The 20251-nt window shown below is 46.9% G+C and overlaps 2 protein-coding genes across 3 annotated transcripts; one reads left to right on the forward strand and one right to left on the reverse strand.

Moving 5' to 3' along the window:
* Positions 1-296: 296 nt before the first annotated feature.
* On the reverse strand, positions 297-8473 carry LOC120716534 (protein NLRC3-like). The gene is made up of 8 exons (XM_040004049.1): positions 8198-8473; positions 6997-7165; positions 6446-6547; positions 4498-4632; positions 3915-4049; positions 2379-2614; positions 946-2275; positions 297-858 (listed from the first exon to the last, which is right to left on the reverse strand). Exons 2-8 carry the CDS (start codon positions 7137-7139, stop codon positions 372-374), a joined length of 2568 nt encoding a protein of 855 aa, XP_039859983.1. The 5' UTR covers positions 7140-7165; positions 8198-8473; the 3' UTR covers positions 297-371.
* Positions 8474-9986: 1513 nt separating this feature from the next.
* On the forward strand, positions 9987-18113 carry LOC120716535 (NEDD8 ultimate buster 1-like). 2 transcript variants are annotated; one of them, XM_040004051.1, is made up of 15 exons: positions 9987-10429; positions 10655-10798; positions 11800-11967; positions 12104-12168; positions 13770-13834; positions 13938-14105; positions 14256-14344; positions 14453-14559; positions 14881-15067; positions 15580-15687; positions 15770-15922; positions 16004-16150; positions 16231-16311; positions 16944-17139; positions 17675-18113. In XM_040004051.1, exons 2-15 carry the CDS (start codon positions 10658-10660, stop codon positions 17812-17814), a joined length of 1815 nt encoding a protein of 604 aa, XP_039859985.1. In that variant the 5' UTR covers positions 9987-10429; positions 10655-10657; the 3' UTR covers positions 17815-18113. The 2 variants fall into 2 exon arrangements, with proteins under 2 accessions (XP_039859985.1, XP_039859984.1); XM_040004050.1 differs by having other exon boundaries at positions 9987-10287; positions 10653-10798.
* The last annotated feature ends 2138 nt before the right edge of the window (positions 18114-20251 follow it).

The following is a 20251-nucleotide window of genomic DNA, read 5'->3' on the forward strand; positions in this document are numbered from 1 at the left end:
CTGCTATGGTTTTCATACAAGTCCAGGCAGACCCAAAATGTTTGCCAGCAAAATTGCTTCCAAGGTTTAACATCAGACTTCACTACAAAGAAGTTCTTCATAGACTCTTATTTCTGTCTAACAGGAGCGTCTGAATGACCAACAGCAGCAGCAGATTTAAAACACCGCCCCCTAATGACACAACACAGGTACTACATGTAGATGTGAGTCTACAACACACAGCGTACGATGACCAATGCAGGATCATGCTGAGTGACCAACAGAAAATATCATTTCATTTGAGAAACAAACTAATGAGAGTCGTTTAGTGCTGTGTGTATCTGAAGAACTAAACTACTAATCTACACCAATGTTAATGAGCACATCTGGACTCACCGAGCCTTTCTGCAGTTCCTCACAGCTGGAATCAGTCTCAGTCGTCCCTCTACTGATGTTTTGTACTTCTTCAGGTCCAACTCATCCAGAACCTCCTCTGACATCTGCAGCATGAAGGCCAGAGCTGAGCAGTGGATCATAGAGAGTTTCTTCTCTGATCTGTTCTCTGACTTCAGGAACTTTTGGATCTCCTGATGTACTGAGAGGTCGTTCATCTCCATCAGACAGTGGAAGATGTTGATGCTTCTGTCAGGAGAGATTTCATCACTCTTTATCTTCTTCAGGTTCTCGATGACTCTCTGGATGGTTTCTGGACTGCTCTCTGTCTGACCCAGCAGACCTGCTAAGAGTCTCTGGTTGGACTCCAGACAGAGGCCATGAAGGAAGCGGACAAACAGGTCCAGGTGGCCATTTTTACTCTGGAGGGATTTCTCCATGGCTCGTTTAAGGAAATCATCCAGAGATTTGAAATTTCTTTCATTTCTACGAACAAACCCATAAAAATCAGAAACACCACCGAACGCTAAGTTATTCAGCTCATTCCAAGAATTGCCTGCATCATCATCATACTCCTCCTCATTCCAGTCTATGCTCAAAAAGTCCTCCAACACATCTGTCTTCATGCTGGTGTGACAGTGGAACATGTAGACTGCAGCCAGAAACTCCTGAATGCTCAGATGAACAAAGCAGTAGACTGCTTTCTGGAAGATCACACACTCTCTTTTGAAGATCTCTGTACAAACTCCTGAGTACACCGAGGCCTCTGTCACATCCAGACCACACTGCTCCAGGTCTTCTTGGTAGAACATGATGTTTCCTTTCTCCAGATGTTCAAACGCCAGCCTCCCCAGCTTCAGAAGAACTTCCCTGTCAGCCTCCATCAGCTCCTGTGGACTCGTCTCATGTCCCTCATGGTACTTGTTCTTCTTCCTCTTTGTCTGAACCAGCAGGAAGTGTGAGTACATGTCAGTCAGGGTCTTGGGCAGCTCTCCTCTCTGCTCTGTAGTCAACATGTGCTCCAGAACTGTAGCAGTGATCCAGCAGAAGACTGGGATACTACACATGATGTGGAGGCTCCTGGATGTCTTCATGTGGGAGATGATTCTGCTGGACAGCTCTTCATCACTGAATCTCCTCCTGAAGTACTCCTCCTTCTGGGCGTCAGTGAAGCCTCGTACTTCTGTTAGCCTGTCAACACATGTAGGAGGGATCTGATTGGCTGCTGCAGGTCGGGAAGTTATCCAGACGAGAGCCGAGGGAAGCAGATTCCCCTGGATGAGGTTTGTCAGCAGCTGGCTGACTGATGACTTCTGTGTGACATCAGACAGCAGCTTCCTGTTGGTGAAATCCAATGAAAGTCTGCTTTCATCCAGGCCGTCAAAGATGAACAGAAGCTGAGAGACAGCCAGCTTCTCTGCTGTGACCTTCTGTAATGTTGGATGGAAAACATGGAGCAGCTCCAGAAGACTGTACTGCTCATCTCTGATCAGGTTCAGCTCCCTGAATGAAAGCAGAACCACCACACTGACATGTTGGTTCTCCAAGCCCTCTGCCCAGTCCAGAGTGAACTTCTGCACTGAGAAGGTTTTTCCAACACCAGCCACGCCGTTGGTCAGAACCACTCTGATGGGTCTCTGTTGGTCAGGTAAGGCTTTAAAGATGTCCTGGCACCTGATTGGAGCGTCATGGAGGGCGCCCATCATGGAAGCTGTCTCCAGCTGCCTCACCTCATGTTGGGTATGAACCTCTTCACTCTGTCCCTCTGTGATGTAGAGCTCAGTGTAGATCCTGTTGAGGAGAGTTCTACTTCCTGTTTCATCACTTCCTTCAGTCACACGTTCGCATCTCCTCCTCAGACTGATCTTATGTTCATCTAAAACCTCCTGCAGACCAACATCTGCTGAAAGAAAGAAAAACAGAAAGAAAACTCTTCAATGTCTGAACAACACAAGAAGTCCAGTTTTCAGAAATGAGTCCATCAGCAGACAGATGTTCAGTCTTACTTTGTACACAGCTGCTCTGACTGGCTGTCTGCAGTCCAGCTCTGCTTCTGGATCTTTCTCCACACTGGGGACAGGACCAGTCTCCTGATGAAGCAGACTGGTCCCAGTATGAGGAGATGCACTGTCTGCAGAACCAGTGTCCACAGCTGGTAGAGACTGGATCCTTCAGGACGTCCTGACACAAAGCACAGCAGGACAGCTGCTCCTCCTCACAGACACCGCTCCTCTTCCTCCCTCTGTGAACACATTTCTTTATCACTAAAATCATCGACTGTCAGTGACAAACATGCAGATTTGATGACACTGTGCAGAAGCTCTGATGGTCACAGAGAAAAGTCAAAGTGGAGAAACTTCTGTTTGAGTTCAGTTCAAGCTTCCTTTGCTGTTCCTGTCTTATTAAACACAGAGTGATCAGCCTACAAACTCCACAGTAAAAGCCTTCATCACAGAGCTGATTATGTCCTTCACTGGATGTACTGGAAGTTTGGGATCCATCACTTTCAACTGACCTTTGACCTCCTCTAAAAACTGTGGAGCAGCGGTGTCACATTCAGAGCTTTCAGCTTTATTTTGAAAGAGTTCAGTCAGCAGGAAGTGAACTTCTGGGTTCTGATTTTCTTTCTCTTATTTTACAGAAGTGAAGAAGTAGTAAAAGCTTTGAAATGATCTGAGTGATATTTCTGAACATTGCCACCAAATTGAGTTCAGCCTCCAGCAGTAACTTTGTTTCTTGATGCCTCCTGATGATGTGATGTTTGATTACAAACCTGTTCATGTGTTAGACATGAATCACATGAACACGGGCAGAAAAAGCAGCCAATGAAACAAATGACAGAAACGTGTTCATTCACTGCCATGATCCATATTTGATATGTGCAGATGTTTGTAAAGAACACGTGTGCAGCCAGGGCTGGGCTGGGACAAACTCTACTTTTAAACTCTAGACTGTGAAACAGGCATAAATAAAGATTTGCTTTTTGCCTGTGAGTCTGTGTTTGAGTCTTCACCGACTGTTTGACAAATGTCACCTATTCAAACACACAATTTATTAAAAACTAGCATTATCGTACACAGACCACCATTAGGAATAAACTATGATGTTGTTTATTCTATTACTCTTGTTCTCTTCTGCTTGTTTTCTTTTTTCTTTCTCAGCAGGTGATTGATAGATGCATTTCTTTCTCTGCCCGTTCTGTTGGTTTTTGTCTTTTGCCCTTCTCCCCCGTCCCTCTTCTCAGCTGTTTCTCTTTCCCTCTTTCTTTCTCCCCTTCTTTCCCCCAGTCAAGTCTGTCCCGTATTCAGTAAGTGAAAATAAAATAAACAATAAAAGGTGAATCAAATGGACCATTACGGCAAGGCTGGGATGGTCAATTTGGTAAAGTAAATCCGTTGGGCATCTTTCTTTGCCTTTAGACAACAATTCTGATGCAAAAGAGCCAAACGGGACAGGCCAAAAATAAATAAATAAATAAATAAATAAATAAAAGGAATAAACTATGATGTCACTGGTAGAGTTACAGTCAGCAGCTCTCTTACATGGTCAGCTGAACTCCATGACTGAAGAACTTTGTTGGTGCAGGTTCATGACTGAAGTTTGGAGGAAATATTTCTTTGGACCAGTCACTCCTCACAGACACACAGCTGGATGCTGGAGACTGTGACCTCTGACCCCTGCAAACACAAACATCAGTTACTGATAGATTCTGACATGAACACCATATAAACAGCTGATCGTCCATCACTCACAGATTTCTATCAGACTGTGAGCTCCTTTACAGAAATGTGACATCATCACAAACAGCTGATTGTTCTGTTGGTACCAACATGGCTGCAGCCGCCACAAATCAGCACAAACACGGATTATTGATCTGATCAGACACATTTCTGCTGTGAACAACATGTCAGATTATTCCAGTCTACCTCATAACTTCTATGGCTTTGGGTAGATCCAGCTGACACAGTTTTCCATCAGTGTGTTTGATTACATCATGACAAATAAATTGATTATTGATCAGTGTGTTCTGTCTCTAAAGAGTCATACAGATGAGCTTTTTTAAATATTCTACAGTAAATGTTTCAGAGCAACAACCTTTGAACTCTGAGTCAGCAGCTCTCTTACATGGTCAGCTGAGGTCCTTGACTGAAGAACTCTGTTGCTGCAGGTTCATGACTGAAGTTTGGAGGAAATATTTCTTTGGACCAGTCACTCCTCACAGACACACAGCTGGATGCTGGAGACTGTGACCTCTGACCCCTGCAAACACAAACACATCAATTATTGATAAATTCTCTGGTTAAAATCTTTGAAGTAACTCTAAACACACAAACTGGATGTGATGGTTTGTGTCAGTGATCTCAGATTAGATTACAAACAGCTGCAGAGACGTTCACAGGAAAACAAGGAGGATATGACTTTGTGTCCTTCTGTCTGCACGTTAGTACAGAAAGCAACGTGTACACGTTAAAATGTCATGTCACATTTGACCTCTGACCTCTCCTTCAATTTCAGTTCAATTCAGTTTTATTTATACAGCATTAAATCGCAACAACAGTCGCCTCAAGGCGCTTCATAGGGAGATGCTACAATAACACATACAGAGAAAAACCCAACAATCACATGACCCCCTATGAACAAATGCTTTGGCGACAGTGGGAAAGAAAAACTCCCTTTTAACAGGAAGAAACCTCCAGCAGAACCAGGCTCAGGGAGGGGCGGGGCCATGTGAGAGGAGGGCGGCAGGATAAAGACATGCTGTGGAAGAGAGACAGAGGTTAATAATAACTGCTGGTTAAACACAGAGAGATGACTGAACACGGAGAGGGAAGAAGAGACCAAGAGGTCACAGATTGATCTGGAGGTCAAACTGATAATAATACTATAGAGCTGTTTAAAACTGTTCCTTACTGCCAACATACAGACCTGTAGGGTCTAATTACCACGTTACTCTGACCTCTTCCTCAAGGTCAAATCAGGAGTTTGGGCATGTTTGGGTTTTGTATGCCTGTTGTTGGATCATCGTGTCGTCTTCTGGTTAGAGAGTTTTATTTACGTCACTGTGGTGATTCTGTGTCGTTCGCTCCCTGTTTGCTTAGCTGATAGGTTGGATTCCTGTTCCTGCCTGAAAATATCTGAAAACTTTATTTTGTGACCCAGAAAGATTTATAAGAGTAATATTAAAAATTAAGTAGCTGCCGCCACTGTTGGAAACTGGAATTGGCTGGGCCGCGCTATGAATTCTGGGATATATCTGTTATTAACCTCTGTCTCTCTTCCACAGCATGTCTTTATCCTGTCTTCCTTCTCTCACCCCAACCAATCACAGCAGATGGCCCCGCCCCTCCCTGAGCCTGGTTCTGCCGGAGGTTTCTTCCTGTTAAAAGGGAGTTTTTCCTTCCCACTGTCGCCAAAGTGCTTGCTCATAGGGGGTCATATGATTGTTGGGTTTTTCTCTGTATCTATGAAGCGCCTTGAGGCGACTTTTGTTGTGATTTGGCGCTATATAAATAAAATTGAATTGAATTGAATTGAATATGGTGGGCCACGAAGGACACACCCGACCCATCCTTCAAATTGGAGGAAATGTAGGACGCATTTGAAGGAGTCGACGGATTGGGACAGCCTTCGCCGCCTGGCTGCGACGTAGTCGGCCTTCAAACGCGGCCTCCGGAGGATGCAGCCGACGTTTTGGGACACAGCTTTAGTCTGGCTCTCAGTGTCAGTCATTTCCTGTTTTATTTTGACATTCTCTCATCCTGTGTGCACTGTGTTCAGTTTTGCTTCCCCTGTCTCATTAGTTTCAGCTCTGTTCCCTCATCATCCCGTGTGTGCTAATCAGTCTCTATCGGTTCTTTGTTGTGTTCCTCCTCATGATACTTTCAGTCTGGCTCATGTTTGATTAATTTTCAGGATTTCAGTAATAAAGCTGTGTTTGAGTTTTCCATCGTGTTTCCTGAGCCTTGACTTTGGGTCCTTCTCTGCCACACATGCTGACAGGATCGTGAAGCCAGCAGACTCGATTCTCCTGGATTACAGGATCTAAACACAGTCAGAATAATAGGTTCCTTACATTGTTGGTGCAGGTTCATGACTGAAGTTTGGAGGTCTTTCTTTGGACCAGTCACTCCTCACAGACACACAGCTGGATGCTGGAGACTGTGACCTCTGACCCCTGCAAACACAAACATCAGTTACTGATAGATTCTGACATGAACACCATATAAACAGCTGATCGTCCATCACTCACAGATTTCTATCAGACTGTGAGCTCCTTTACAGAAATGTGACATCATCACAAACAGCTGATTGTTCTGTTGGTACCAACATGGCTGCAGCCGCCACAAATCAGCACAAACACGGATTATTGATCTGATCAGACACATTTCTGCTGTGAACAACATGTCAGATTATTCCAGTCTACCTCATAACTTCTATGGCTTTGGGTAGATCCAGCTGACACAGTTTTCCATCAGTGTGTTTGATTACATCATGACAAATAAATTGATTATTGATCAGTGTGTTCTGTCTCTAAAGAGTCATACAGATGAGCTTTATTTAAATATTCTACAGTAAATGTTTCAGAGCAACAACCTTTGAACTCTGAGTCAGCAGCTCTCTTACATGGTCAGCTGAGGTCCTTGACTGAAGAACTCTGTTGCTGCAGGTTCATGACTGAAGTTTGGAGGAAATATTTCTTTGGACCAGTCACTCCTCACAGACACACAGCTGGATGCTGCAGATGCTGCTCCGTCCTCTTCCTCCATCTTCTTGATGTCAGGGTGGAGTTAGTCTGAGAGGTAAACACACACACTCAGAGGTGCTGTTGTACTGGAAGCATCACACTGATGGCTTTCTAATGTTGGAGCTTTGGCCCTAAAGTCCAAACCAGTTATTTTAGAGGCTCAAAGTCTTTAAAAACACCATCACAGTATTTAATAAGTACATGATGATGAAGGAACTCACTGTGTTTGGATCATCATCATGTGAGGAGCCCACATGTTACGGCTCCTTTGGAGAGAAGCTGAGGATCACTGCAGGAAGTGAGCTCATGAAACCAAACTGCTGTTTGTGAGCAGGATGACTCTGTTATTGGACCTGCTCTGTGTTCTACATGTGATCAATACTTCAAATATCTGTAAACATCTCATCTTATATTTGTTGCACTTGGTCACATCTGTCTTTAAAATAGATTTTAATGTCACTGAGTTCTTTTCTACCTTTATTGATTTATTTTGGAATAAATTAAATATAAAGGTGCCAAAAACTGCCTGCAGCTTCTGCTCTGTGACAGGAAACTACTGTCAGGCTCAAAATGACTTCAGATTATTCATCACAGGGTGTTTATAGATCACAGGACACGTTACAGTTTTACTGTCGATGTTTTAGTTTAAAGGAATGACGTGATAAGGTCTTACTGTGGATCTAAGCGCTCATTGGCTAATACCCTGAGACTGACAGGTGGTTATCCAATGAGCGCGCAGTAAATTGCGACATAAAGTAGTTTCCTTTGAAAAACCAAAGTCTGGTTATTTTTGCCTCCACTGACGGAGCCTGTTGTTCCCGCCACAGAGACACAGTAATGTCAGAGCGGTGTTTACACTCAGCTGCCTCAGCACAGCTCTCACTCTCCTGCTCTCTCACACTAAACGGAGGCTCAGCTAAACTGCGCACTTCGCTTCACTTCCTCTCCACTTACAGGAAATCAACGGAGTGGACGGAAAGTGCTGAGAGGAGCCGACCGGCCTCACGTTTCACCCACAGACACGAACAGCGTGGAATTATTTTCTGTCATAAGAAGAAACATATTCATGTTAACACTCACCTGCCTCAGCTCAACCTTCCTCCTCCTGCTGCTCGGAGGATCAACACTTTCACTGCTCCGCCCTAAACACAGAGGATGCTGGGACTTGTAGTTTTTAACTTAAGACTTAAAGTTCTAATCTTGTTTTTTGTGTATACTTTATTAATCCCCTGTAGGTAAATTATGCATTTAACCCATTCACTCAGTGGTTAAATCTCGCCCTGATGTTCTGAGAGGCTTCCCCGACTCTGCAAACACTTTTTAAACCACTTTACTGAAAAGAAAATGTTCTCTTACTGTGATATTCTGGATTAGGCTCTTTGAAAAGATCAGGAGGACGTGGATGCTTTATTGAACAGCAGGACATCACACACTAACTTGTTGCTTTGTTAGCGGTGCACAAGCTACCCTTTTTTGTTATGTGTTGGTCAACCAAGAACTAGCTCTGTAACAGGCACTTCTGTATTTTACCACTGGGGGCATCAATTCACTCCATTACATTCCTCCCCTTTTAGATTTGTAATTGAAATAAGCAACCCTTTAAAGAATGTATTTCACTGCCCCCCCCCAAAAAAAAGAAATATTCTGTGGCCCTTAAATGAACATTTTTTTGAATTATTTGAATATATATGAGTGCTTGTGTATAAATATGGTAAATGGCCTGTATTTGTATAGTGCTTTACTAGTCCCTAAGGACCCCAAGGCGCTTTACACATCCAGTCATCCACCCATTCACACACACATTCACACACTAATACACAAACAACACACACATGCTTTCAATTGTGTAATTTAAGTGATCTAGTAGCTCTGTTTTGAAGTTCAGTTAACGCTAGAAATGTGTTTTGGAGTTTGTACGTGCTTTGTCTCTAGGGGCCACCACATATATTTATATATAAACATATATAAATAAAACCACTTTTTTTTACTTTAGTAATTCCTTTTGTGCATAATTTTATATTATTGTTAATAATAAATCAATTAAAGCAACAAAACAACCTGAAGAGCCAGTTCGGAGCTGAAAGAGCCGGTTCTCTACAAAGAGCCGGAAATCCCATCACTACAACTTAGGCTACGTTCACACTGCAGACGAAAGCGCATCAAATCCGATTTTTTTGACCCTATGCGACTCATATCCGATCATGGTGTGAAAGTGTGAACGGCACAAATCCGATATTTTCAAATCCGATTGGGGTCACTTTCGTATGTGGTGCTGAATCCAATACATATCCGATGTTTCAGAAAGCCACCGCTGTTTGGATGGTTTTTGGTTTTTTGGGTTTTTTTTCAAATATTAAACTTTATTAAGAAACAGTATGTAGAAAACAAATGGAAAGAACAAACACAGAGATAGAATAAATGTATAACCGCAGATTTTGGATTTGGCTCTGTTAGTGTTCTTATACTTTTTTAAATTGTTTTTTATTATTTATGATTGAATTTGATCCTGCTGGGTTGTCTTAGCTTTAAAATCGGTCTTACTTTATTTTGAATTATTATTTTGCCTTTTCTAACATGTTGTATCACTCACTGTTATATTTTCTGGTTTTCTTTTTTATCATTTGCTTATTTATTTTATTTTCAATACATTTCAAACAAAATATCTTTTGCTGCACTTACTAGTATTTACATTTTTAATACATTTCCCTTTGTGTCATTAAGGTAGCGTTTGTTCGTTTTGACCCTCGTGGGCAGCCGTACGGCAGGATCAAAGATCGTCTATATTCGTGAAGACTCGTGTCTGCTGTGACGTGGTCCTGGAGCGTCGGCCTGTGTTCGGCAGACGTCGTTGGAGCGATCAGCTGATCCTGGAGCATGCGCAGAGTGAGCGCTCGCCTCCTTCCCAGAAAAGCCTGGTTCGCGTAAACAACAGCAGACAGCTGCCGCCGCGGAGCTTTACCGCAGTTTTACCGGCTCTCAGACCGAGCAGCTGGTCGCCGTCGGGTCCTGTGACAGTGAGCTACCTGTCAGAGTAGCTGTGCTCACCTGCAGCTGTTAGCTGCTGACGTCAGCCCGGTGGCGTCATTTCTCTGATTAAGTGTCGTGTTTGAGGCTGTTGTGTCGTAAATCCGCCGGGAGCAGAGTTTGGAGCAGCTGAAGACACACCACAGGTTTGTGCTGAAGTCACCGAGACCTCTGAACTGTCGTTTGACCTCTGAACTGTAGTTTGACCTCTGGACTTTATACAAGGAGGCTGCTGTGTGGATCCTACATTTCCCTTCATGCAGCTGGAGCTCTGTGTGACAGGACTGAGTGATTTATGATGACTAACCTCAGCTTTAACTCAAAGTCAGGAAACAGATTATTACAGCTGCACTTCCTGTAGTGATCGCTAGCCACCATCAGGGGGCGGAGCTTCACTGAAACGCTTCCAGATGTGAGCAGCTGCTGTCCTCTGACCCGGTCCAGGGGTTTTAAAAAGGTCTTCGTGGACCTAAGATGCTGACGTCACAGTTTTTATCTTGTATCCTCTCAGAGACGATGGCGGAGCAGAACTTGGAGGCCAAGCTGAAGAACCTCCTGAAGCAGGAGAAGATCCAGCTGTGGAACCCGCCGTACACCGAGCAGGGCCAGCAGCCAGGCCAGCAGCAGGGCCAGCAGCAGGGCCAGCAGCACATGCAGGTGGGTGACCCGCCTGAGGAGGCGTGGCCACACACACCTTCCTACTGAGATCAAAGTATGAGGATATAACGTTCAGCCAGGTCTATGAAGGTCACTTTGTGACGCTGTTTAACAAATTAATCATTCACATGAATCCAATAAAATAATAAATCTGCTAAAACAAAAAAAATAAAACCATCATTAAAGAGTTCAGTTTTTCTTTCCTGTCAGAGGAAACCTCAGTTAAACAACTTACTGACCCAGTGAAACAGATTATAGAGGAAACACATGAGAGCAGGGCGCTTCTAGGATCAGAGCTTTGGGGTGCTGAGCATGCAGAGAGCTGCCCATCCAGCCAAGAAACACTTGACACAAGATACACGTCACGATGAGACGTCTTCCCCGTCTCTGTCTGTCCCTGCATCCTTAAATGTCTCCAGTTGTCCCGAGTTGTCTCTGACTGTCTCCTTGGTGCATTTAAGCCCCTGTTCCTCCCAGTTTTGAGTTCCCTTCCCAGACGCCTTAACGCCCACTCACATCCTGGGCCATCTGACCTCAGGAAGTCACATGATAAGGTGGGGCCAGGTTTCACAATGAACCCACCCGAAACTCTGGCTGATTGGGACCCACACCCAGTTTCACACCTTGGCTCAGGCGATTAGAGGATCATCAGGGGGTCCTTTTGTCCCCCTAGAGCAGGGGGGAGGGGCTATCTATACTTTTGTTGTTAAATGTTGTCAATTAAGTACTGTATGCTTTTTATATTTTTAGTAGTGTGTCACACAAACAGCCAATATTGTCAAAAACAGAAATCTTTGGGGCTGCTGAAGCACCCAGGTGGGTTTGGGGGAAGCGCCAAAAAGGGGCTAAAATCGCCCCTGGATGAGGACTGACTGATTCTGTTTCACCGAGATTCAAGCATCAGTGAGGTTTTTGTCTCAGCGTCACAGCAAATTTCAGCCCATGTGCAGCGCCGTTGGATTCTGTTCTGAGCGCGCTCAGTGCTGTTCTTCTTCCATCAGGAGCTGGCGGAGCGCTACGCCCCCCTGCTGCGCCTGCCCGTGTCGGAGGTAGGGGGCGCTCTGGAGTCGATCCGAGCTCAGGCGGTGAAGCGAGGCAGAGGAAACCAAACGTTCAGGGAGACGAGCGTGGCGACGCTGGAGCTGCTGCTGCCGCGAGACGCCAAGAAGGTAACGAAGGCGGCGAGGACAGAGGAAGCTACCTGACGGTGTACCTCACGCCACACACTCATCACATGACACACACCGACCCACAATGCTTTGCTCTCCTGTGACGGAGGAGACTGACCTCAGTGTTTGCTTCCAGGATCCAAAGGTCAGGACGTACCTGGAGACGAGGCTGGACGTGTCGGCACAGCAGGTGGTGGACAGGTACTCGATTACATCGCAGGCTGAGTGTGTGTGTGTGGCTATGGAAACTGATAAGATTTTAGCCAATCAGATTCTATTATTGATATCTCTAATTGATTCAGATGTTCATCGATTGCCATTGGCTGCGATGTGAGAGTCACCTCCATCGCTAAGCAACAATAAAGACGTCACACTGATACATATTAATTACATTAATTATGTTTACTAAGCACGGTGGCACGGTGGTTAGCACTGTTGCCGCACAGCAAGAAGGTCCTGAGTTCAATTCCACCATCAGGCTGGGGTCTTTCTGTGTGGAGTTTGCATGTTCTCCCCGTGTTTGCGTGGGTTCTCTCCGGGTACTCCGGCTTCCTCCCACCGTCCAAAGACATGCAGCTTGTGGGGATAGGTTAATTGGATAATCCAAATTGTCACTAGGTGTGAATGTGAGTGTGAATGGTTGTCTGTCCCTGTGTGTTGGCCCTGCGACAAACTGGTGACCTGTCCAGGGTGTACCCCGCCTCTCGCCCCATGACAGCTGGGATAGACTCCAGCGCCCCCCCCCCCCCCCCCCCCGCGACCCTGAAAAGGATAAGCAGAAGCGAATGGATGGATGGATGAAATATGAAAGGTTTTCATTATGTGTCCAAGGCATTCAACTGTTTCACACTCTTCACCAGAGAGAGCCTTTTTCTTTCCCATGTTGCTTGTAAGTGGTGGTGTGCTTAATAATGTGGCGCATGCTTCTTCAGTAGAAAAGGAATGATCGCAGGTGTCTGAGGCTGATGTCAGTGATCCAAACAGCTCTGAGACACAATGCCATCCATGAGTGTGATTGAAAAACAACACATTTCATCTTTGTGACACTTAAATACAATTTTATTAATAATTTGGAACGTGGTGTAAAAGTAATGCAATACTTAATTACTCCTGGGAAAAGGTAACTACTTACACTACTCGTTGCATTACTTTCATGTTACCCTGTAAAACAGCTGCAGCTCACTGTCTCATAATCACTGTTTAAACCTGAGGCACCAACACACCTGTAATGAGGACTCACACCTCCAACATAGCACAAAGCTGACCGCACAAATCCAAGATGAAGACACACAAAAAATGGTTGCCATGGTGATTCTACTGTAGAAACAGGAACAGGTAGTAACGAGGCTGCAGCCTGACTGCTCATCAGTTTGTTACCTGTTGAAGTTCAGGCTCTGGCTGCTGGGCCGAGGGGTGGAGTCTGCACACGCTCAGCTTTCACTCTGGGCTAGCTTAGCATTAGCATGCTGTCAGTGCAGATGTAAAGAAGTGAGGTTGTGTTAGCAGCACTGTGTTTCTGTCCTGGATGCACGTTTCACTTATTTACATTTACATTCATCTTCTTCTTTTGTGCAATAAAAAATGCATTTGGACACACATGGTCACTGTTTTCCTCCTCTGACATCAGAGCTGAAATCAGCTGATCGTAGTGTGAGGACAAGAAGTGGGATCAACAGGCAGGCGGACAAATGATTCCAAGCAGCTGGAAAACTGGGAAGCAGAAGAACCAGTTCTCCATTCAATACTCTAGTAATGTGTGTGTGTGTGTGTGTGTGTGTGTGTGTGTGTGTGTGTGTGTGCAGGGTCGCTGAGGAGCACGGCCTCAGGAGCATCAAGCTGATCCTGAGTGGGAGGACTCTGTCTGCAGGTCAGTGACCTCACAGCTGCAGTAGTCATGTGATCTGTCAGAGCAGAGCGTGAGCGCGCGTGTGTGTGTGTGTGTGTGTGTGTGTGTGTGTGTGTGTGTACAGAGCGGCGTCTGGACGAGCAGGGCGTGAAGAACCACAGCAAGGTGATGGTGCTGAGGGTGAGTGACGGCGAGCTGAAGCAGCAGCTGACGGAGGAGGAGGAGGAGAGGAGGAGCCAGGAGGAGAGCGTCCAGAGGACCCAGAAAGGCTTCCAGATCCTGTCAGAGAGAGGTGAGGAAACAACCACGCCTCCAACACACCTTTGTTCAGCCCACAGGTGACCACAGCAGGGTGGTGTCCCAGGCTAACAGGTGACCATGTGGGCGTGGCAGTGGGAGGGGCACAGCTGTTTGTTTTTAAACGTCTGCTCCTCTCCATCAGACGGCAGCGAGGACCCAGACACCACACCGTTCCTGGAGATCGCCGACCAGAAAGGAAACCCTCTGAAGATTCCTCCCACGGAGAAGAAGGTGGAGTTTGAGACAGGACGCAGTGTGGAGGTCAGACACCAGGGGGCGCTGCTGTGTAACCTCTGTGTGTGTGTGTGTGTGTGTGTGTGTGTGTGTGTGTGTGTGCAGGCTCTGATCCTGGCCATGGGCTTCCATGAGAAAGGTCGCGCTCTGATGAAGAGGAAGCAGCACGATAACGCTCTGTGTCACCTGCTGCAGGCCGACCAGCAGTTCAGGTACGAGCGAGCTGATTGGCTCTGAGTCGCGTCACAGCTCACCGCGAGTCACGAGTTTATCAGCCTTCAGCCTGAGATCAGAGACACTTCATCCACCGTCACTGTAAACGTCTGAAACTGTGTTCATGAGACAGGAAGTCCCTGTGTGTGAGCGCAACGTGCACCAGCCTTTCAAAATAAACTTCCAGAGTGAGGAGGTTTTCCAGCACATCCAGCGTGCTGTGTGTCATTAATGAGGGTTAAAGTCCTGTGTGTGTGTGTGTGTGTGTGTGTGTGTGCGTGTGTGCGTGTGTGTGTGCGCGTGTGTGTGTGTGCGTGCAGTAAGTGCGGCTCGGCGCTGCTCAGCTCCGTGGATAACTACGCCGTGCTGCAGCTGGACATCGTGTGGTGTTACCGCGCTCTGGAGGCGCTGTCCTGCCTGGAGGATGGGCGGAGCCGCCTGCAGAGAGCCGAGGACTGTTTCCTGCGCTGCTATGGAGAACAGCAGGAGAGACTGCTGATGATCAAGGTCAGACACACACACACACACACACACACACACACACTGCGTGTTGATGCTGAGTGTGAAACCATCATCAGGGAACGTGTTCATGTTTGTGACAAACATGAGGGAATAAACGTTCTGGTTTGTATTTGTAGTCCATATTTGTAGTCCATATTTGTAGTCCATTTCCTGTAGTCTGAGAATCATTGACCAATCAGGTTTGAGCAGGCTGAGTGGAGGTAAAGACAAACTGCACTCTGATTGGTCAGCTTCTTAGACGATGCTGAGAGTGAGCATGTATGTGACACATTGAGTCTCAGTGGGACGACCTGTGTAAATAAAGTTTTAATGAACAAATGTAATTTATCAGCATGTTGTAAACAATGTGCAGCTGAACAGTCTCACTGCAGATGTCCACTGTTTACTTCTTACTGGGATGTATCACCATGGTAACACATGCTGATGAGCTGTGCTTAAGTTATTGCAGTGAATCTGTAACCTTCAGCCTGTCATTGACTTAATGTGTGTGTTGCCAGGGTAACACGGGCAGAGAGGAGGTGCTGTTCCTGCGTCTGTACCTCCTGCAGAGCCTCCTCTCCTACATCGAAGGAAGCGACTCTGAGGCGCGGCTGCAGCTCTCCAGGGTGAGATTCAGCTTAGCATGAGTGACAGTCCACAATAATCCAGCTGTGTGTGAGTGGCTCACTGAGCTGCTGTGTGTGTCAGGTGGAGTCTCTGTACGCGCGCCTGCGTCCCGACTCGGAGAAGATGGCTCAGCTGATGGCGCTGGGCTTCAGCGAGAGAGAAGCTCGGCTCGGCCTCAGAGCCTCCCGGGGCGACCTGCAGGAGGCCGCCATCCACATCAGCACCCGCCGACAGGTAACACCTGACAGGAAGTCAGTTCACCGCCTGTCGTCGTCCTGTTTGAGTGTTTAATAAAGTTTTATGTATATTTATCAGGAGCGGGAGGAGCTGAAGCAGAGGGAGAGACAGAAGAGGAGGACGAGGATGGAGGCCATCTCCGCCCTGATGGAGCTGGGGTTCTCCCAGAGAGACGCCGCCCGCGCCCTGCACCATGCCGACGGGAATGTAGACAGAGCTTACGCTGTCAGTGGCCCCGCCTCCTCGTACAGGTCTCACAGGTGGAGCCGTAACTGACTCCAAGTTCTCCTCTGTGCTGTCCCCAGATCCTGCTGGACTCGAGCCAGGACGCCCAGGCGACCAATAACAACACAGAGGGCGGAGCCAGCCCAGAGAAAGTGGAGCAGGTACGCTCAGAGGTCACGTTCAACATTCAAACTTTAAACAGTGACAAGACAAGCCAGAGGAAAGCTGGGGGCGGGGCTTCTCTCTGTTCTCCTCCAGCTGCTCTCCTCCAGCTGTTCTCCTCCAGCTGTTCTCTTCCAGCTGTTCTCCTCCAGCTGTTCTCTTCCAGCTGTTCTCCTCCAGCTGCTCTCTTCCAGCTGTTCTCTCCAGTTGCTCTCCTCCAGCTGTTCTCTTCCAGTTGCTCTCTTCCAGCTGCTCTCTTCCAGCTGCTCTCTTCCAGCTGTTCTCTCCAGCTGCTCTCCTCCAGTTGCTCTCCGCCAGCTGTTCTCTTCCAGCTGTTCTCTTCCAGCTGTTCTCTTCCAGCTGTTCTCTTCCAGTTGCTCTCCTCCAGCTGTTCTCTTCCAGCTGCTCTCCTCCAGCTGCTCTCCTCCAGCTGTTCTCTTCCAGCTGTTCTCTTCCAGCTGCTCTCTTCTAGTTGTTCTCTTCCAGTTGTTCTCTTCCAGCTGCTCTCTTCCAGCTGTTCTCTTCCAGCTGTTCTCTTCCAGCTGTGTCTCCTCCAGCTATTCTCCTCTAGCTGTTCTCTTTCTGTCCCTCCAGCTGTTCTCCTCCAGCTGTTCTCTTTCTGTCCCTCCAGCTGTTGTATTTGGGATTCGAGCGGGATTCAGCTGAAGCGGCGCTCAGACTGACAGGTGGAGACGTCCAATCAGCGACACAGCTGCTGTTGGACAACCAAGGCATCCTCTCCCCGGAGCTGCTGACCCCGCCCTCCACATCCTCCTCCTCCTCCACACCATCCTCAGAGGAGCCCAGCTCCGCCTCCAGCTCCCCGGGTAACAGAACCGCCCTTCGTTTATCCAGCATAAACAAAACAAAGTTACAGAACAGGAAGTGAGCGAGTCTATGTTTGAACGAGGCAGATTTCAGCAGATCTCATCCTTTGTAAGGACCTGAGCTGCCAGATTAGACCTTTCGTCTTCCTCAGTCTCTGTGACTCGTTTTGTCTGACGAGCATGGAAACTTCTACAGACGTCTCTTTGCTTTTCTCTGAAACTGAGAGCTCACAGGGTGAAACTCGTTTAGAGCAGGTTCATCTTCATCTCATCAGTCACTGTGAAAACATACTAAACGAACCAGCCAATGGGGTTTCAGTGAGGACGGTCATGTGGTTTAGAAACCCATCATCGTCCAATAGAAAGCCTGAGTGACCCGACGAGCTGAGGTATGTACCTCAGAGGTGTAGTTGTGATTTCACACAGACTGTCAGTCGGAGATTAAATGTTTAAAATAGAATCAATAAAAAACCTTAAAGACAAAAACAGAAAAGAAAAGTCACATGATCTAAAATCTGCTTGTGTGACCCTCCAGAGGACAGCGAGCTGGTGAGCGAGGTGCTCGAGGACATCGCCCCCCACGAGGAGGACTACCTGGACCTCACGCTGGAGGAGGAGAGCGAGCTCATCTCTGCCATGAAGGCGTACCTGCACCGTGAGCCCGCCCACACCTAGTGACACGCTCGGGCCGGGTCGAGTGTTGTCGCTGCGTAGAACAAACACGCACACACAGATCGTCCTGCAGTCTGGGAGTTCAGAGCGGCGTGCCAATGTGGAGACAGTGACGATCATCTGTTCAGCAATAATTCAGAGTCCTGCCGCTCAAACCCCACAGGTGTATCAGTTTAATCAGTGACATCATCAATGACATCATTGTTGGTGATGTTGGATCAAAGCAGAGTCTCAGTTTGTGTCCGAGCGGTTTCCTGTTGATTCTTTGGTTGTGATGGATCCAATAAAGACGACACAAAGTGTTTCTGTCTGTCTGTCTGAAAACACAAAAACACAAAAGCAAAAACACAAAAGCAAAAACACCAGGTCAGTGAGAAGAACACTGAAGCTGATTGGTGGTGCAGGAGGTGTAGCATGGGGGTTAGGGTGGTGCATCAACAGACTCGGTCTTCACTTCGAGTCTCACTCTGCACTTCAGGCTCGAACCCTCAGAACCTTCCAGAAGAACTGTGAGACAAAGCTGAGGCCGAACATGGAAAGGTCTGAATCTGAGCAGGAAAGGCTGTTACAGTGGTTTGCAAAAGTATTCGGCCCCCTTGAACTTTCCCACATTTTGTCACATTACAGCCACAAACATGAATCGATGTTATTAGAATTCCAGGTGAAAGACCAACACAAAGTGGTGCACACGTGAGAAGTGGAACGAAAATCAGACATGATTCCAAACATTTGTTACAAATAAATAACTGCAAAGTGGGGTGTGTGTAATTATTCAGCCCCCTGAGTCAATACTATGTAGAACCAGCTTTTGCTGCAGTTCCAGCTGCCAGTCTTTTAGGGTCTGTCTCTACCAGCTTTGCACATCTACAGACTGAAATCTTTGCCCATTCTTCTTTGAAACAGCTCCAGCTCAGTCAGATTAGATGGACAGCGTGGCTTGGCTGCATTTCTGATCAGCGCTCTCCTTGTTCGGCCATGTTCGATTACACACAGGTGCACTCTATTTAGTCATTCGCACTCATCAGGCAACGTCTATGGGCAACTGACTGCACTCAGACCAAAGGGGGCTGAATAATTACGCACACCCCACTTTTTAGTTATTTGTAAAAAATGTTTGGAATCATGTCTGATTTTCGTTCCACTTCTCACGTGTGCACCACTTTGTGTTGGTCTTTCATGTGGAAGTCCAATAACATTGATTCATGTTTGTGGCTGTAATGTGACAAAATGTGGGAAAGTTCAAGGGGGCCGAATACTTTTGCAACCACTGTAACTCTAATACTGATTAATATATTCCTGCGCTGTATGAGCCCCTCCTCCAAACTCCTCCATAAAGATTATGAACAGAATCAGTGACAAAGTGCAGCCTTGGTGGGGTCCATAACCCACCAGGAGCGAGTCTGACTCATTGCCAGCTATGTGGACCAAGCTCTTGCAGCAGTTGTGTAAGGATCAAATAGCCCGTAGCAAAGACTCCCCATACTCCCGCGGCACCTCCTACAGAACACCATGAGGGACACGGTCGAAGGCCTTCTCCAAGTCCACAAAATACATGCAGACTGGTTGGGCAATTTCCCAGGCTCCCTCAGGTATCCTTGACAGGATAGAGAGCTGGTCTAGTGTTCCACGACCAGGATGAAAACCGCATTGTTCCTCCTGTATCCGAGGTTCGACTAACGAACGGACTCTCCTTTCCAGCACCCTGGCATAGACTTTCCCAGGGAGGCTGAGGAGTGTGATCCCCCTGTAGTTAGAATACTTTCTCTGCCTCTCCTCCTGAGAGGTGGGAACCACCACCCCCGGTCTGCCAATCCAAGGTACCGCCTCTGATCTCCACGCAACATTGCAGATGTGTGTCAACCAAGACAGCCCTACAACATCCACCCCAGGGTTCAGATCTGACAGGCCATTCCTCCAAATCACGCCCCTCCAGGTCACACTGTCATTGCCCGAGTGTTGAAGTCTCCCAGTAAGACGAGTCCCGAGGTGGAGCACCCTCAAGCACCACACCCAAGGACTTCAGGAAGGCCGGGTACTCTGAACTGATGCTAAGTGCAGACATTCTGGATCTACTTCTTATTGGAGATTTTGAATCGCTCTTGTCTGGTCCCTCACCAAGGACTGATTTGCCACAGGAGACCCTACCAGAGTGCAAAAGCCCCCCAACAACACAGGATCCCTAGGACACACAAACCTTCCACCACGATGAGGTAGCGATTCACGGAGGGGCCTCTGAGTACTAACTTGATGTAAATTCTCCAGGAATATAACCTAGAGCCAAAAAGTGCTTTAAAGATCGATGCATTCACGCAGCTCATAATTAGACCAACTTATTATTCCTTCACATGTCCTGTTACTCCTTAAATCTAAATGGCTGATGGTTGAAAAATCCTAGTCTAAGGATCTTGGAGAGAAAAGCATCTGGACTTTAAGTTTCTTG

The sequence above is a fragment of the Simochromis diagramma genome, unplaced genomic scaffold (genome assembly GCF_900408965.1).
Source record: "Simochromis diagramma unplaced genomic scaffold, fSimDia1.1 OVJJ01000474.1, whole genome shotgun sequence".
NCBI lineage: Eukaryota > Metazoa > Chordata > Actinopteri > Cichliformes > Cichlidae > Simochromis > Simochromis diagramma.

Excerpts from the sequence above, each read along its gene's own strand:
- LOC120716535 (XM_040004051.1), top strand. The coding sequence starts at position 10,658 with ATGGCGGAGCAGAACTTGGAGGCCAAGCTGAAGAACCTCCTGAAGCAG. Across the intron at positions 10,799-11,799 it reads AGGGCCAGCAGCACATGCAG|GAGCTGGCGGAGCGCTACGC; the intron begins GTGGGTGACCCG and ends TTCTTCCATCAG. Across the intron at positions 14,560-14,880 it reads CAGGCCGACCAGCAGTTCAG|TAAGTGCGGCTCGGCGCTGC; the intron begins GTACGAGCGAGC and ends GTGTGCGTGCAG.
- LOC120716534 (XM_040004049.1), bottom strand. The coding sequence starts at position 7,139 with ATGGAGGAAGAGGACGGAGCAGCATCTGCAGCATCCAGCTGTGTGTCT. Across the intron at positions 4,633-6,445 it reads CATGAACCTGCACCAACAAT|GGGTCAGAGGTCACAGTCTC; the intron begins GTAAGGAACCTA and ends TTGTGTTTGCAG. Across the intron at positions 859-945 it reads ATAGACTGGAATGAGGAGGA|AAATGAAAGAAATTTCAAAT; the intron begins GTATGATGATGA and ends GTTTGTTCGTAG.